At 37.5% G+C, this 18,874-nt stretch overlaps 1 protein-coding gene across 3 annotated transcripts in view; it reads left to right on the top strand.

Annotated features, from left to right (window-relative positions):
* CERKL (ceramide kinase like) overlaps nt 1-18,874 on the top strand; it is a 123,336-nt gene that overhangs the window by 66,179 nt on the left and 38,283 nt on the right. For all 3 annotated transcript variants that reach the window (XM_049887573.1, XM_049887572.1, XM_049887571.1), the window contains one exon: nt 17,746-17,877. In XM_049887573.1, coding sequence (XP_049743530.1) covers nt 17,746-17,877 — 132 coding nt within the window. The remainder of the gene's footprint in view (nt 1-17,745; nt 17,878-18,874) is intronic.

Genomic DNA, 18,874 nt, shown 5'->3' with positions numbered 1-18,874 from the left:
AAACATAGAAGGTGTCCATTATTTGTGTAAAAATACGGTGATTGTTGGTTTATATAGGTTATGTCTTATTAGAATATAAGCTATTTTGAGCACAGATTGTTAAGCACTTTGAATATAGTGTTTCACATGTAATAAGTGCTCAATGAGTGTTAGTTATTATTGTTTCTAACTCTCAGCACAGTGCCTACCTCAGTAAATACTGATGACTTCATAAACACTGAAGTGAACTGAATATATTGCTTGTATATTGTGTGTTAGGTATTGTCCTAGCCTCTTTTAACATATACCAACACATTTAATCTTGATCACTTGATCACAACCTTTGGTTGTTGCCAAGATTTTGTTTTTTTTCCTGTAATCCCTTATTGATGGCTTAGGAAATGGAACTCTGAAAGATGAGTTGATTTGTCCTGGCTTGCATAATTACAGAGAGATACAACAAGATTCAAACACAGGGTTTTCTAACTCTAAAATCCCCCAGCTTTTCACTCACTACACCACATTGCCTCCTAACAGAAACATATAAAAACTTAATCTTTGTTTTTAAAGTAGCATTGGTTTCTTGAAAGGCAAGGTATAACAAACTGTGCTGTGTGTTTGGCACTAAACATATCATTTTAAGTATGTTTAAAAAGTCTGTGGTGGTACTGGAAAAGGCACTATCTACGGGTCATGCTGGTTGGAGAATATCTGGAAGATGAGAAACTAATTGAAGAATTCATTTATTTCTGTTATCTTGGGATAATTTGTTGAATGCTGAGCTTTGTGCTTTTCATCAGGTTTAGGTTGGACGTTATACCTGCTTCATTGAAAGAATTCGGAAGTGCTCCTGGAAACAATTTACGTAGCACTGGGTTAATTTGTTTTCTAAAGATTTGATAGACTCTCCTGTGAAATCATCTCTGTCTGGTGCTTTCATGTAGGGTCAATCTTACCATCTTTTTTCTATGTCTTTTATAAATATTGATCTGTTTAAGCTATTTAGTCAATTTGTATATTTGTATTTAGTCTATTGTCCTGAGAAACGGTTTTCATCTAGATTTCAGACTTTCAACAACCGAAATGTTTTGAACTATATTTTCTAGTTTCTGTTACATAAAGTAGCTTTGTATACATTCTGTGGACAGAGTTCCTAGTTTTAATGATAATAGTTGTGGTGATGAGGGGGAGGATTTTGTGTGACTTTTTATCATTCATCTCTGCAGGATCCTTAATTTTCCCATCTTAGTCTTCTTTTCCTTCACAGCAACATCTCCAAGAAGACCGCGTATTCTGTATTTATTTTCTTCTCTCCAAGAAACAATGGTTTTCCAAGGCTGTCACCTTTGGTCCCACTCACTTTCAAGCCCCTTCTCTACGGCCAGGGCTGTAAACTACCAAATCTCAGGTCTGTGCTCAGCATTACAGCACTTAGTGTTGAACTTTCTTTTTCTGGAGTTGGTTTTGCCTGTGTTTTACCTCAGTCATCTAGTCTCCTCTCTTCTTTACTTCAGAGTCTTTTAAGATGCTTTTCCTCTTCCTCTGAACCCACAGACTTGCAACCATGAGTAGGGTTCTAGGGGTAGCTCTGTTTCAGTTTGGTGTTTATTTACTTCCTTAAAAGTAATTTGAAGCTGTGGTATTCTCTGTTTCCATGTATGCTAATGGTGTGGGTCAAGTGGGATTTTATTTGTGTTTCTGATTGGTTGTATGCTTTAAGAGGATGTGCAGAGAGATTTGGATTCAGACAGTTGCCATAGGCTTCCAAAATGGAAATCACTCAGCAGTATCATTTTGATGCAGAGTCTTCATCAGAATTTTTTTTCTCAGTTGTCTTATACTGAAATGTTAGGTTTTATAAACACGTATTATCATTATCATGATGCATGTATAATGCAGGGCTAATCTTATTTAAACATTGGTTTATTAGATCCCATAGCAATTTGTGCCATGATGCAATGTGGGCCTATGTTGTGGCTTTGGGATTAGAACTGGAAATTCTAGCCCTGGTTCTGCCCTTTAGTAATTAATGCTATGCAAGTTTGTGCCAGTCAGCTAACCACTCTGAGACTGTCTTTAGTAGAAGTAGAATATCAACCTTGTCTATCCTGTAGGGAGCCCCGGTGGCTCAGTGGTTAAAGTGATTGAATCCTAACCAAAAGGTTGGCGGTTCAAAACCACCAGCAGTTCTATGGAAGAAATATGTGGCAGCCTACTTCCTATGAACCCTGTGGGGTCACTATGAGTCAGAATCTACTCAATGGCAGTGGATTTGGTTTTTGAGTGTCTAATGGGAGCCCTGGTGGGTTTGTTTTGTTTTGTTTTATCCCATAATGTTTGAAATCACGGGTTCTAACACAGAGTACCTGGCTGGGTTCCAGTGCTGGCTCAATCAGTTAGCGTGAACTTGGACAAATGACTTAACATTTGTGTGTCCCATTTTTCTCATTTGTAAAATGGGAGAATAATTGTACCTAACTTAAAAGGGTATCATGACAATTAAACAAGGGAATACACATAAAAATGTGGTGGGCAGACAGTAAGCATTCAGTAAACATAGCTATTTGTATTATTTAGGAAATAAGTGATTCTTTGTTTTCTACAAACTTGTTTGCACAATAGTAGTTGTGTTAGGCTGGGCTCTCTAGAGGAGCACAACCAGTGAAGCATATATATATGTATAAATATATATATAGAGAGAGAGATTTATTACAAGAAAATGGGTCATGCAGTTGTGGAAGCCGGCAAGTCCCAAATCTGTGGGTCAAGTGTCAGGCTGGAGGCTTCTCCTGATTTATGTGGTTGCAGGGGCTGATTAACCCAAAATCAGCAGGTCACATGGCAGGCTGCTGGCTCGTGTCTCAAGGACTGGAGGTCAGAGGATGACAGGTCAGCTGTAGGATTGAGAGTGCAAGCTTTGCCATAACATCCATATATATTGGATGCAGGCCATACCCCTAAAGATACACCCCTTTCAACTGATTGGCTACTCACATCAGATCACAAAAAGGAGGATGTTTACATAATATCCACCAAACCACTAAGAATCATGGCCTAGCCAAGTTGACACGTAATCTTTACCATTACAGTAGTTTTACATATAAATGTGTGATTTTTTTTTACATATATGATTTAGAATATAAGTAAAATGTCAAAATATATAAAACAACTATTCTTATTTGCTAGAGCCTTACTTTAAAAGTATGGCAGTGTGATCTATTAATTCATATTCTCTTATATGAATTGAAAAAATTATGATACAGCATAAAAATGATATAACTAACAACATAAGTATTTTTTAGAAATATATTAATAATGGCAGAATATTGCACATATATTATTGTTAGGTGCCATTGAGTTGGTTCTACCTCATAGCGAGCCTATGTACGATGGAACAAAGCACTGCCCAGTCCTGCACCCTTCTCACAATTGTTGCTATTTTTGAGCCCATTGTTGCAGCCACTGTGTCAATCCATCTCATTGAAGGTCTTTCTCTTTTTTGATTACTCTACCAAGTATGATGTCCTTCTCCAGGGACTGGTCCCTTCTGATAATTTGTCCAAAGTATGTGAGATGAAGTCTCACCATCCTTGCTTATAATGAGCATTCTGGCGGTACTTCCTCCAAGACAGACTTGTTTGTTCTTCTGGCAGCTTGGACTTCTTCCCTCAGTACCATCAGTTCTTGATCATATGCTACCTCCTGAAATGGTTGAATGCTAACCAGTTCTTTTTGGTATAGCGACTCTGTGTATTCCTTGTATCTTCTTTTGATGCTTCCTGCCTCATTCAATATCTTGTCCATAAAATTCTTCAATATTGCAACTGGAGGCTTGTATTGTTTCTTCAGTTGATTCATCTTGAGAAATGCTGAGTATGTTCTTTGCTTTTGGTTTTCTAACTCCAGGTCTTTGCACATTTCATTATAACACTTTGTCTTCTCCAGCTGCTGTTTGAAATCTTCTGTTCAGCTCTTTTACTTCATTTCTTCCATTCACTTTAGCTATGCTATGTTTAAGAGCAAGTTTCAGAGTCTCTTCTGACACCCATTTTGGTCTTTTCTTTCTTTATCTTTTTAATGACCTTTTGCTTTGTTCAGGTATGATGTCCTTGATGTCGTGCCACAATTCATCTGATCTTCCATTTATCAAATCTGTTCTTGAAATGGTCTCTAAATTCAGGTAGGATAATCTCAGGGTTGTCTTTTTGCTCTTGTGAGCTTATTTTAATTTTCTTCAGCTTCAACTTGAACTTGCATTTGTACAATTGGTGGTCTGTTCTAAAGTCGGCCCTGGGCCTTGTTTTGACTGATGACATTGGGCTTCTCCATTGCCTCTTTCCACAGATGTAGTTGACTTGATTCCTGTGTATTTCATCCTTCGAGGCCCACATGTATAGTCACTGTTTTTGTTGTTGAAAAAAGGTATCTGCAATGAAGTTATTGATCCAACAAAATTCTATCATGTGATCTACAGCGTCATTTCTATCACCAAGGTCATATTTTCTAACTACTGATTCTTCTTTGTTTCCACTGTTCAAATTCCAATCACCAGTAATTATCAGTGCATCTTGATTGCATGTTTGACCAATTTCAGATTGCAGAAGTTGGTAAAAATCTTCAATTTCTCCATCTTTGGTATTAGTGGTTGGTGTGTAAATTTAAATACTAGTTGTATTAACTGGTCTTCCTTGTAGGTGTGTGGATATTATCACTGACAACATTGTACTTCAAGGTCCATTTTGAAATATTCTTTTTGAGGATGAATGTGATGACATTCCTCTTTGTCATTCCCGGCACAATAGACCATATGATTGTCTGATTCAAAATGGCCAATACCAGTCCATTTCAGCTCACTAGTGCTTAGGATATTGATCTTTATGAGTTTCATTTCATTTTTGACCACTTCCTATCCACTCGACTGCTCTGAGTTTTTTTTCTTTTTTACATACTTCGTACATTGCAGGTTCTGATTATTAATGGATGTTTGCAGCTGTTTCTTCTCATTTGGAGTCATGCCACATCAGCAAATGAAGGTCCTGAAAGCTTGACTCCATCCATGTCATTAAGGTCAACTCTACTTTGAGGAGGCAGCTCATTTCCAGCCGCATTTTGAGTGCCTTCCAACCTGAGGGGCTCATCTCTGGCACTGTATCAGACAATGTTCAGCTGCTATTTGTAAAGTTTTCACTGGCCAGTTTTTTTAGAAGCATACTGCCAGGTCCTTCTTCCTAGTCTGTCTTACTCTGGTAGCTCTGCTGAAATCTGTCCCCCATGGATGACCCTGCTGGTATTTGAAATACTGGTCATGTAGTTTCCAGCATCACAGCAGCATTCAAGCCACCAGAGATGAATAAATAGTGGATTATAAATATACTTATGTGGATTTAGGATTTTTTGTTGTTGATGTAATTTTCATCACAGTAAAGGCGAACATACATTGATATAATAGATTAATTTTTATTCAAGGGTAACTTGTCATGTGAAAATATAAACCAAAACCTGTTGTTGTCCAGTCTATTCTGACTCATAGAGCTCCTGTAGGGCAGAATAGAACTGCCTCATAGGGTTTCCAAGGAATGGCTGGTGGATTTGAACTGCCAACGTTTTGGTTAGCAGCTGAGCTCTTAACCACTGTGCCAACAGGGCTCCATGTGAAAATATACAACCCTTTAATTGAAAAACCAATTTAAAATTCCCTGCAATTGGTCTTTAACATATATTATGGTATATAAATCTTTTCAAGAATCTACATTTCTACAGTGGAACATATGTTCTCTGAATACTACAAGCAGTGTGATTTTTTTTTTTTTTTGAGGACCAAGTGATAATTAAAACTTTCTCTCTTAAAATTTATACCTAATTACTTACATATGATCCAAAGAGGGTATTTTGAAAAAGCCTCCTTCTCACTGATAAAATCATTAAATTAAAACATGCTCATGAAATTATTCTGTAACATTTTCATAATTTTGTAGTTGGTGTAGGATTAAATGTACGATAACTTTATGAAACTGGATTTTTATAAGTTTAATCATGTTTTAGATGCTAATTATTTTAACTAATTCTGTGGTTGACTGCTAAGTAGAAAAAAAAAATTTTTTTTTTTTTTTTTCTAAGTAGAGCAGAGAAAAAAAAACCTCAAAGCTAATAACATGCTTTTTTTCAGTCTGGATTTTCAGCTGAGAAAAGTAATGCAGTGAAATAGGTCTACTCTATGGCATTTTCCAAAATGAATAAATACAAATTTTGTCAATATTATTAGGATAATCTAGTAAAGCTGAATGAATGATATGTTTTGACTGAATTTTCTTTCTCTGCTTTCCTGTGTGCTTGTTAACTCTTGCTCTCTGGATCTAAATAGCTTTGGCTTCTTTATTATTTAAATACTAAAGTATTGAGTTGATTATTCCCTGCAGCAGGTGATTCTTTCTACTAACTGCTGTCCAGTCAGTTTCAGTTGTTCGAGCTCTGTTTACATTGACGGGTTGCATGTGAATTTAGAAGTTATTGGGCTTGTTTGTTATTTTAAGGAGATTATAGCATTAAAATGATTTTCACCTGTATGTGTAAAGTGGCACATCAATCAGTTTTCACTCATAATAAAGTGACAGTCATGCATTTTGGTAGAAATGGCCAAGTGCAAATTATGTCCAACTCTGTGAGATCTCAGGCTAAGTTGTCAGGTCTTATGTATGAAATGTTTTCACCACCAACCATACCCAGTTTATTACACATTAACTGGGTATGGTTTAATGTTAAGAGTGCTTGGGAATTGTGGTTAACTGAGTTTTTTATTTCCTGTTTCTGGATTTTATATTTGCAACAATTTGGTTGTGTTTCTGTGTTGAGATAGTTGTGGATATAGGCAAGAATATGACAAGGTTCTGGGCTCTTAACTTTGATAAACACCATGCCATTTTCATCATGTTGCACTCAAAACAGCACAGATGTGAGTCTGGGAGTGGCGTCCCTGCTGCTCTCACGAGCTTTTGTTTGGAGAACACCCTGATTAACCCCCACCCTTCATGGTTCATTGACTCACTGATAGATCAAGTTTAAACTAGTACAAATTAGCACATTTGTTACTAACAGAGGAACAGTTGGCTTTCTGTTTTACACTGCTGCCTCATTTCAAACTGGTGTGCTAAAAAGGTCTATACTCTAGAGTATGAATTGAGAAGTTACCCAAGAACTGAGACCCAAGTCTCTTGTGTATTAATATTGAATCATCCCTATATTTTAATATTATTTATTTGGGGGAATCCTTACACTATTCTGAAATTATGAATAAATGATGCTTACTACTTTGTGATTTATTTTTTTCAAGGAGTTCAGGAGATTTATGTGTCTCAATATAGCTTTTCTATTAAGGAGTTTGTCATTGACTCAGAACAGCAAGGTCATGTCTGCCCAGTGCTTTGTGCTGTATAATGATTTTATGCAGTTTTCTTTGTAGCTAGTGATTTTACTTAAATCCTTACTGTGCAATATATATTTTTCTGTTAAATGGAAATGATTTGTTGTCAAGAGGGCTAGGATGCGTGTGTCTGTTTTCTCACTAATAAAGTTCAACTAACCCTTATTTATTTATGGGTTGGTTGGTTGGTTGATTTGTTTGTTTTCTCAAAACTTAAATGACTTCGTTTGCCTTCCTAGTACAGTTTGCAGAGTCTCCAAATGCTTTTCTTGTTGTTATAGTACCATTCTCAGAAGACAGGTTTATTTGGCAGTTGCCATTTGTGAATTTGGTCTTGGCTCCAACTTCATTTACAGGTGCCATCCCCTCAGCAACCTGCCTTTTTTTTGTTTTTTGTTTTGCATTTTCCTTTCTCTTGTGAAATGAAGCACAAGTGTCCTGGTGGGGTTTGGGGGCAGCACCCTGAGTCCAAGCCCAGGATAAGGCAATTGAGGTTGCTTTTAAAACAAACTAGTGTGATGGAGACTAAAGGCTGTGTCTTTCAGGTCCTCTGTCTGATTTTTATTGTAACTGATGATTTGTTTCTGGAAGACGAATTATGTTTTCTGAGCAAAGTCTCAATGTTTAGTTTTATTGCTGCTGTAAAACTTAAGAAAAGATTTCACTAGCACTTAAATATGATTCTTCTACTGGTTTTAAGTGGCGATACAGAGAGTAGGTATGAGATAGGGATCGAGTTAGTTTTTTATTTTTTAAAAGCTTAGCCTGGCAGCCACAAGAGGTTGTTACATTTTCCATGCTAGATGTTTCTTCCAAAGAATTTAGATGTCTATCAAAAAACTTACTTTTGATAAATCTTTGGTTCTTTATTAAGTACCATATTTTTACACAAATAATGTGAGCCTTCTACATCTGTTTGCCAACTGTGCCCTCCGCCTACAAGGTGTTTTCGTAAGTAAGCACTGCTATGCCAATTTTTTTTTTTTACATGTTCCTGTAAAATATTAGCATAGCATGCTTACCTCTGGGCGGGGGGCAGTTGGCAAACAAACATAGAAGGGGTGCGTTATTTGCATAAAAATATGGTATTTGCTTTTGCCTTTTTGTTTTATTTTAGGAATAAATCAAAGTGGTTACATTTAAACACAGTAATTTAAAAAGAAAAAACTTTCGCTTACATAATCATTTTGCAGTGTTGATATTTGTTTCTTTTAATGCAATTGATATTTCAGTTTTATAATTTCTTTTTTAAATTTTTGGGTTTTCAAAAAGACTATTAATTCATTATATATATATTTTGGGGCATGTACTATGCGCCCAATACTATTCTAGGAACTAGTAATATAGCAGAGAGCAGGACACAAAGTCCCTGCTGTTATGGTGCTTATATTCTAGTGACAGAGGAGAGATTGAAAAATTAAATATATTTACAGTATGTCAAGTTGTGACAAGTACTACTGAGCAATGAGATTGTGGTATTTGCTACTGTATATAGAGTGATCAATGAAGGCTTCATTAGCTGTGATGTGTTTCGAAGAGACCTGAAAGAAATGGAAAAATGAAGCCATATGAGTATCTGAGGGGAAAGTGTTCCAAGCAGAGGGAACAGCAGGTGGCGAGGGTTGAAGAAGAAGGTCATGTGCAAGAGGCGTCAGGAGGGGGCAGAGTAGTGAGAGATGGGGTCACAGAAGGGGCTGGTGGTAGGTCATGAAGAGTCTTGCAAGCTTTGTATGGTTTTTTTACTTTGATTCTGAGAATGGGGAGGAATTTGAAGATTTTTAATTTAAGCAGAGGAGTAACATAACTGACTTTTGAGATGAATTATTGTGGCTACTGAGTGGACAGTAGACTATGTGAGAGGCCGAAAGGACTGAAACAGAAGACCAAAACCAAAGCCAAACCCTTTGCTGTCGAGTCGATTCCGACTCATAGCGTGGTGTAGTGTTTAAAAGCCAAGGCTGCTTACCGAAAGATCAGCAGTTCAAATCCACCAGGCACTCCTTGGAAACCGTATGGGTCAGTTCTACTCTGTCCTATAGGGTCACTATGATTTGGAAACGGAAGACCAGTTAAGTGGAAATCAGAATAATCCAGGTGAGAAAAGGTGGCTTGGACTAGGGTAGAAAGAGGGGAGGTGGTGAGAAGTAGATGGTCTTTGCATTTGATTCTTAAGGAAGAGCCAAATGAATTTTCTGACGTAGTAGATTAAGAGAAAAAAAGTCAAGGCTTGATACCCAGACATTATTTACTCCCTTGTGAAAAATTTTAAACATATAGAAAATATAAAGAATATTATAATGAACACCCTATTCCCATCACCTAAAATTCTGTAGTTGTCAGTATTTTTTCTGTATTTACTTTAAATATTTTATTCTGTCAGTGTGTTTTAAAGTAAATTACAGGCATCATGACATTTTTTTACAGAAACACCTCAGTAAGTATCTCCAAAAGCAGACATTAAAAAAATGACCAAATATTATCGTCCTAGCAAATGAGTGAACAATAACTGCTGATTATTTCCTAATAAAAAGCCCAAATCAGTTGCTATTGCGTAGACTCCAACTCACGGCAACCCCATGGGTTTCAGAATAGAACTGCACTCTGTAGGGTTTTCAGTGGTGGTGAAAGGATCAATGATTGAGTTAAATATTTTAAAATTACAATAGTGCCCCATCTTTTTTATTCTCCTGGACATTGGTTTATGGAAAAGACCAGATTATTTGTTCTGTAGATGTGTTAATGTGTGTAAGAGTCACTTGGAACACTTGTTTAAACATAGATTACTGGTTCTTACTCCAGAAATCCTGATTCAGTGGGTCTGGATGGGACCTTACAATATGCGTTTATAATAAGCTGTCAGGTGAAGCTGGTGCTGCCATTCGAAGATCACGCTTTGAGCAATACTGCCGAACCACTCTCTGGTTGCTTCTGCATTGTATCATTTAACTTATTCTTCTAGTCCTTGTATTTCCTAAAAACTGGACTTTGAATCTAAAGGTTTAATTAGATTCAGGTTGGCCATTTTGGGGAAAAATACTTCATAAGCCATGTACTTCATATTTTATTATTCTAGGTGGCACATAATATCTGACTATCCTACTATTAATGAGGCTAAGATTGATCCCTGAGTCAAGGATGTGACAACCTGATCTCTGTATTGTAATGTTTTCATTTGAAACTACTGGGTAACTTTTTGGGTAGTCTTTAGGTACCAGGGTGATATATAGTTCTGCATAAGCCTTTTACCCAATGGTTTTGACATGCATCAATTATTCTTGCCTGAACTAATTATTTGATTGGGGGTAGGAGCATGGACATTGTCTATTTCAATCGTTCCTTCTAAATTAGTGGTGTTCTTGTAATGATAATAATAATAATGTTTCTTCTGTAATGGTAGCTATTTGGTTACCTGGAAATATAGGTCTTATTAAAAAAAAGGCAGGATAAATGCTTACTTACTTGTTTTAGTTACCAGTTTTCACAGTAAGGTACCAAAGTATTTGACTGAAGCAAATGGAAAGATGAAGTTGCCATTTAGTGAGATGGAGAAGAGTGTGGGTAGACCAGGTTTGTTGGGGAGAAATTAGAATTTAAGTTTTGAATATGTGAAATTTGGGGTGTCTAGACATTGGGAGCCCTGGTGGCGTAGTGGTTAAGAGTTCGACTGCTAACCAAAAGTTCGGCAGTTCAAATCCACCAGCTGCTCCTTGAAAACCCTATGGTGCAGTTCTACTCTGTCCTATAGGGTTACTATGAGTTGGAATCAACTCGATGGCAATGGGTTTGTATTTTTACTAGACATTAGGAAAGCTGTGCATCAGAATTGTATGCGTTCATCACAGTTTTTTAAATCTGTATGCTGAGCAAATACTCTAAGAAGCTGGATGGTATGAAGAAGAACGGAGCATCAGTATTGGAAGAAGACTCATGAACAACCTGTGATATGCAGATGACACAACCTTGCTTGATGAAAGGGAAGAGGACTTGAAGCACTTACTGTTGAAGATCAAAGACTACGGCCTTCAGTATGGATTACGCTTCAACGTGAAGAAAACAAAAATCTTCACAACTGGACCAATAAGCGACATCATAATAAATGGCGAAAATATTGATGTTGTCAAGGATTTAATTTTACTTGGATCCACAGTCAATGCCCATGGAAGCAGCAGTCAAGAAATCAAACAACGTATTGCATTGGGCAAGTCTGCTGCAAAAGACCTCTTTAAGTGTTAAAAAGCAAAGATGTCACTTTGAGGACTAAGGTGCACCTGAACCAACTCATGGTGTTTTCAATCACCCCATATACACGTGAAAGCTGGACAATGAATAAGGAAGACTGAAGAAGAATTCATGTCTTTGAATTATAGTGTTGGTGAAGAATATTCAATATACCATGGACTGCCAGAAGAACGAACAAATCTATCTTGGAAAAAGTACAGCCAGAATGCTCTTTTGTCTCACGTAATTTGGATATGTTATCAGGAGGAACCAGCCCCTGGAGAAGGACATCACACTTGGTAAAGCAGAGGGTCAGCAAAAAAGAAGAAGACCCTCAATGAGATGGATTAACACACTGGCTGCAACAATGAGCTCAAACATAGCAAAGAGTGTGAGGATGACACGGGACCTGGCAGTGTTTTGTTCTGTTGTACATAGGGCTGCTATGATTCAGAATCAAGTGGTTGGCACCTAACAACATTAGACAACTAAGGAGACCTAGTGGCACAATTATTTAGCACTCTGCTGCTAATCGAAAGGCTGGCAGTTCAAACTCATCCAGTGGAACTGCAGGAGAAAGACCTGGCAACCTTCTCCTGTAAGGATTACAGCCTAGAAAACCCGATGGGGCAGTTCTAGTCTGTCACGTGGGGTTGCTATGAGTTGAAATTGACTCGATGGCACGTAGGAACAGCATTAGACATTTGAATTGGTCAGGATTCAGTTGTATAGAACACAAACTGCTCTTGTTATTTTAGATAAAAGGATGTTTTATACAGGTAATATTAAAGGGCTAGAGGAGCAGAGTCAAGTGCATTGAACAGTTTGGTGGTCTACAACTGTTACTGCATTGCTTTTTTTTCTATTCACTCCACATATGTGACCTCATGAGACATTTTCTGTGATAGTTGGCTGGGGGGAAAAGGGGAGGGGGCCTGGTTTAGAGATGGTTCTGTATGCTATAACAAAAGGGACTGCTGCAGCATCACAGCTCAACTCAAGAGTATTGCTAAAAGAGAGAAGGACAGGGAAAACCTCCTGGTGGGCAGAACTTCAAACAGTTGGTTCTAATTATCAAGGAGAGAAGACCAGAGAGAATGATGTGTGTCAATTCATGAACAATGATTAAAAGCTTGACCAGATAGCCAGGAACTTAGATAAAAAAGTTGGGAAGTTGGTGTTATGGATTGAGTTGTGTCCCACAGAAAAATATGTTTAAGTGCTAGCCCTGGTATCTATGAATGTGACTGGATTTGGAAATAGGGTCTTTGCATATGTAATCAAGTTAAAATGAGGTCATACTAGATTAGGATGTGCCCCAAATCCAACAACTGGTGTCCATACAAGGAAAAAGAAATTCAGAAACAGAGACACAGACACGGAAGGAAGACAGCCATGTGAAGGCAGAGGCAGAGATTGAAATAATGTAGCTGCAAGCCCAGAATTCCAAGGATTACTGGCAACCACCAGAAGCAAAGAAGAGGCAAAGAAGAATTCTTCCTTAAACCCTTCAGAGGAATCATGGCCCTGCCAACACCTTGATTTTGGACTTCTCGCCTCCAGAGCTGTGAGAAATAAATTTTTCTTGTTTAAAGCCACCCAGTTTATGGTAATGTTATGGCAGACCCAGGAAACTAAAACAGTTGGTGACAAGGGTATAGGGGAAGGAGGTATATAAACGAATTTTATAGCATGAGAACAGAATATGAGAATATTTGTGTTTTTTGTAAATGCTTACCAGAATTCATCCCAGAGGAGAAGATCATCAAATAGGCATTATGCCCGTTTTTATAGCTATCAGTCAGCATCTTTTCAGAGCAACCCCAAGGCTTACATAGTGGATGCTTAAACCAAGTGGTCTTCTTAAGAGGATGGGTGAAATTTATGGGTTTAACGATAAATGCTTCTTCTCATGAAAAATGATTTGCCTATAGCCATTGCTGAGTGTTCTATCTGTAAGCAGATCAACCTTGAGCCTGGGATATGGTGTCATATTCCAGAGAAACTGGCCAACCACCTGGTGGCAAGTTGATTACATTGGATCCCCTCCATCATAGAAGGTCACTGCTATGAACACTTACTCTAGATACGGATTTTCATTCTCTGTCCACCATGTTTCTGCCAAGATTACCATCTGTGGCCTTACTAAATGCCTTTCTTGTTCAATGAATTTACCTACCATGCAATATTGTTTTTGACCAAGGAGAAGAAGTCAGGAAATTGGCTGACACCTATGAGATTCACTAGTCTTTCCGTGTTGTTTCCTATTGTACTAGATTGTATTCTAGCTGCAAAACAAACAACACCCTTGTGATACTAGTTTTTAGTTCCATAAACAGAATACACGGGTCTATGAATCAGGAAAGGAACCCTGGTAGTACAGTGGTTAAGTGTTTGGCTGCTAACTAAAATGTCAGCTGTTCGAACCCACCAGCAGCTCTGCAGGAGCAAAGACCTGGTGATCTGCTCCCGTAAAGATTTATAGCCTAGGAAACCCTAGGGGAGAAGTTCTGCTCGGTCCTATAAGGTCACTATAAGTTGTAATCAACTCCACGGCACACAACAACAGCATGAATCAAGGAGTGGAAGTAGAAGTGTCATCTCTGACCCTCATATCCAATGACCTACCCACAATATTTTTGCTTCCTGCCTCTGCAACTTTGAACTCTGCTGATCTGAAGATTTTGGTATGAGGGAAGAATTCTTCCACATTGGAACATAACAACTGTTCAATTGAATTGGACGTTGATAATTACCTGGTCACGTTACAGAACCATATAGCTGAGTCAACGAAGTTGGTTATCATGGCGGCTAAGGTGATTGAGCCTGTTGAGCAGGAGGAAATAGTGTTGCCACAACCACTCAGGAGGAGGAGTAGGTTTGGAACCTGGGAGACGACCTGGGCTGACTCCTACGAGCAGGTTGAAATGAATTAGTACATTATCTAGAAAAATAAAAATAGCCAAACTGACCCCAGAAGACATAGAAAATCTAAACTGACTAATTACCACCAAAGAAATAGAGAAACAACTTTTGCTACTCCAAAAAATAAAACACCAGACCCTAGTATTTTCTCAGGGTTAGCTGTCATATCTTCAAGGAACAAGAAAATTTACGACTAAACTATTCCAGGACATAAAAAAAGAAGAAAAATTTCCAGATTTTATTTATAGAGCTTGCATAATATTGACACTAAGATATGGCAATTAGAAGTCCAAAAGGAAAACTATAGATCAGGCTTACTTTTGAATGTCAAGCAACTCTCAACAAAATCAGAATATCATGATAAATATATAGCTCATTTTAAAAGCCTATATGGAGATAAAAAAAAATTGGATAAATTACTACCTAATGAGTATATACTGAAGGTCTAGCTTCATAACCACCACATTAAGTACACCTTAAAGAAAATAAGAGAAACCAGAAAATACATACATATTCAGTGAAAAGATTACTTTGTTGATTTGTGTTTAGGAAGACCTCAGTTTACTGAAATGTCCAGGAGCAACAGGATGTTCTGGTTAATTTATTTAGTTTTCATTGTTAGTGTTATTAACTGATGCTTAATGACAAAGTTCTTTTGTTTAAATATTTTTTTGAAAATCGTTTAAAAATAATTTTAGCCCCCTTTCTTCTTTAACCAAGATTATGTCCCAAAGACTAGATGGGACGAATAGCATGCACTTTTATGCATATATATGTATATATAAGTCCACAAGCCTTAAACAACAATATGTTTATCCCCACAAGTCTCAAATGACTGTTTCTCATTTCTACAAAATTCTACTAGTCTCTTACTACCACGATGTAAGAAGAGGGATAATAAAAGTTGGTTTTTATAACAACATTTGGGGTCCACGGTTTGTTGCCTAGACACCATCCTACTGGACTGCCCCTGCTTGAGAGATGAAGCAGGGCATTCCAATAAAGTTATGCCCAGGTAAGGTAAACATAATCTGGATATTTAATTTGATGCTCGGGCTCTGGGATTTGCAGCTAGTTTATTGTCCCTGTGGCATTTTAATAAAAGTAAGCCTGAATTTATCTGCTTCGTCCTTCCTAGCTGAGGAATAATAATTCTATCCTTTATGGCAGTTTTTCACCTGACCAGAATGGCGCATTGCATTTAGTGGTCATATCTCTTTAGCCTCCTTTACTCTGGAACAGTTCCTTAGCCTTTCTTTGCCTTTCATGGTCTTGATGTTTTTTAAGATTATAAAGCATTTTTTCTTTTTAAATAATACCCTTCAACTTGGGTGTCTGAGTGTTTCATCATGTTAGGCCTACATTATGCACTTTTGGTGTTGTGTCTTTCTCAGTGTATAGTATCGCGAGGCATATGTGTCATTTTATGCCATTAAGGGTACTATTAACTTTGATGATTTGGTTAAGATGGTGTCTTCCAGATTTCCCCACTGTAAAGGTACCTTTTTACCCTCTGTAATTAGAACAATGAGTAGGGACAGCATTTAAGAATATGTAACCATTTTGCCCCCAACCCATTTTCACCCAATGGTTTTAATGTATAGTATTGATTCTTGGCTGAATCAATTATTACTCTGAAGGTTGAAAATGGTAATTTTCTAACTGTATAATTTCTTCTATATTAGTTGTTATTCCACTATAAAAACAGATTGCCATTGAGTCTACTCCCGCTCATGGCAACCCCAAGTGTTTCAGAGTAGAGCTGTGTTACATAGGGTTTTCAATGGCTGATTTTTTTGAAGTAGGTTGCCAGGTCTTTCTTCCAAGGTGTACCTGATGGCTGATTTTTTGGAAGCAGATTGCCAGGCCTTTCTTCCAAGTTGCCTCTGGGTGGACTCAAATTTCTCATATTTTGGTGAACAGTTGAGTGCGTTAACCATTTGCGCTGGACTACTGCTCAGACAATGTTGAACCAGAGCCAGGGCAGAAGGCATGGAAATATGAATTTACTCATTTAAATGTAGGAATTGAATAAAAGGAAAGAATGGAGCATAGAATTGAGGTTCCAAGCCTGGATGACTGGGAGGGTGACAGAAGCCTCCTAAGGTAGACAACCTGACAGTTTTACAGACAGCATATAAGGAGGTCAGGGTGGCCCTCTATTCAGCTGAATCTTTCCCTAAATTCAAAACAATATGTGCTTTTGAAAGATTTTATTGCATCCGATATGATGAGAAATGAAATATTGTCTCTATTTAAGCTGCACAAAAACTGACTTTGTTGAACTGAACATTTTTCATTTGTCTTTAGTAATAGTTTTATTTAAAAAAATGGACGTTAGTAACTTTTTTTTTTAAACCTCGAAACATGGCCTCTTGGAGCAGCTTACGTAAAAGAAACGGTTGTCAGCTTTCTTCTGGCTCCTCTGTCCCCTCCTGCCCCTTCCGAACAACAGAAAATTTGCTTTGCACCTGCTCCAACTGGGTTCTAAGTGATAAGCATCTTGCAAGCCCAGAAAATTGTAGTATCAAATCTCAGCCCCAACTGTGAAGCAGCGCTATCATCGAATCCCTGCTGAGAGGCAGTCCTTTCCCAACTCCCAGAAGAATTGTTCTTTCTCCCTTGGCCCCCTTTCAGGCTTGAACTCTGACCTAAACCTTCCTTTTTAGCTACCAGCATGCATTGCTCTGGGTGTTGTCACTGACTCATCCCCCCTAACTCTACACAACCCTGTGCTCGCCAGTAGGTCAGACGTCAGAGCCCTGGGGTCACTGAGTGCCTGATTCCAATAATAAGTGTACTTATTAAAGGAGAGGAAGTGGACCTTTCTATTTGTTACAGTCCATCACTTTTTCCAGAAACAAACGCTAAAGGAACATTTGATTTATTAGCTCTGATTTGGTAAATACACATAAATACTGCCTAATAAGCACAAAATTGCTTTCATTTACATCTTCATAAATGCTTTGTTATAACTCATGACTTATTTTAAGAGGAACATGACCATTTCACTGTTAGGAAAACATAAATGTTTTAAAATAATATCATATTCAAGAATAGTCATTCAAGAGATTTCAAATAAAAATAGCAAATACTATTTAAAAATATGTATATAACATTCTAATTGGACTTAAATGTGTGGTTTTTAAAGGAAAGAAAACAATGCTTATAGAGACTTATACTTTTACCTTTGTGCTTTCTCTTAGGTTTTTCAAACAGACCAAAGTCATTAAAAATATTCCTTAACCCCCAAAGCCACAAAAAAGAAGCTACCCAGATCTATCATGAGAAGGTCGAACCTCTGTTGAAGCTTGCAGGGATAAAAACTGATGTAACAAGTAAGTCATTTTCAGAATATAATTTTACCATTTTAAAAACACAGTGATTTAACAGTGTTCCTCACCCAACCTTAGGAAGTTGCCTGGAATATATAAAGCTTTTTAAGTGATCCCATAACCTACTGCAGCTGGCTCTAGAATTATAATTTAATTACGTTGTTTTCTCTTTTATTATGTTATTTTTATTAGAATATCAATGTTTTCTCTTATGAACATTTTCTTTTTAGATTTGAAAAATTTTTAGGAATCATTTTAAAGGGAGCTGTATGCTTTTTGATACCTTCATTTAGTTAGTTATTTACACATCTCTGCAGCTTGGTGGGCATTGGATTTTGCTCACTTAGGTGTTTGACATCTTTCCATGGAATCCTCCATTAGGTTGTTTTTGCTCTGACTCTGACCCCTGCTGGTTAGGTCAAAACCAAGCACTTAACTGCTGGTTTTAGATAAATTTAAAGGAGCCGGAAGCTTCCATTCACTGTCTAAAATAAGAAAAATGCTTAGGTTTGTGCCAAGGAAAATTGAAACTTATTAAAGCTAAAATTAATATAAAGAAGATTAATACTTTTTGACTGTTTAAAAAAAAATGAGCAAACGGTCCTTTGTTTCCTTGAGACTTTTATTTTTCTCATGGAGTGGGAGGAATTGATGTTATTCTCACCTTCACCTTTTCTGGCTTTATTTCTGCATGAGTTCCCTAACACAGAGGTAAATTTGCAGTAAATTGTAACTGTGAAGAGTATTGCATAATAAGCCTACTCAGGAGACAAGCTCCGAGTCCCACCGGAATCTCCCAGTCCCAATTCTAAATTCCTGGGGAAGGGATTTGGGGTGACCTGGCTTTGCTCAGCTGTGACTAAAGGTGATGGATCTCGAAATGTAAATAAAGCCATTAAAGCCCACACCTCACGAAGCGGGGTAGTGGGAAGTTCCTCAAAAAAGGCAGCCTTTGTGGGAAGGATGCCTGCTCCCCAAAACAACTGCAATACAGGTTCCA

The sequence above is a fragment of the Elephas maximus genome, chromosome 6 (genome assembly GCF_024166365.1).
Source record: "Elephas maximus indicus isolate mEleMax1 chromosome 6, mEleMax1 primary haplotype, whole genome shotgun sequence".
Taxonomy (NCBI): domain Eukaryota; kingdom Metazoa; phylum Chordata; class Mammalia; order Proboscidea; family Elephantidae; genus Elephas; species Elephas maximus.
This window is presented reverse-complemented; position numbering and strand designations above follow the sequence as displayed.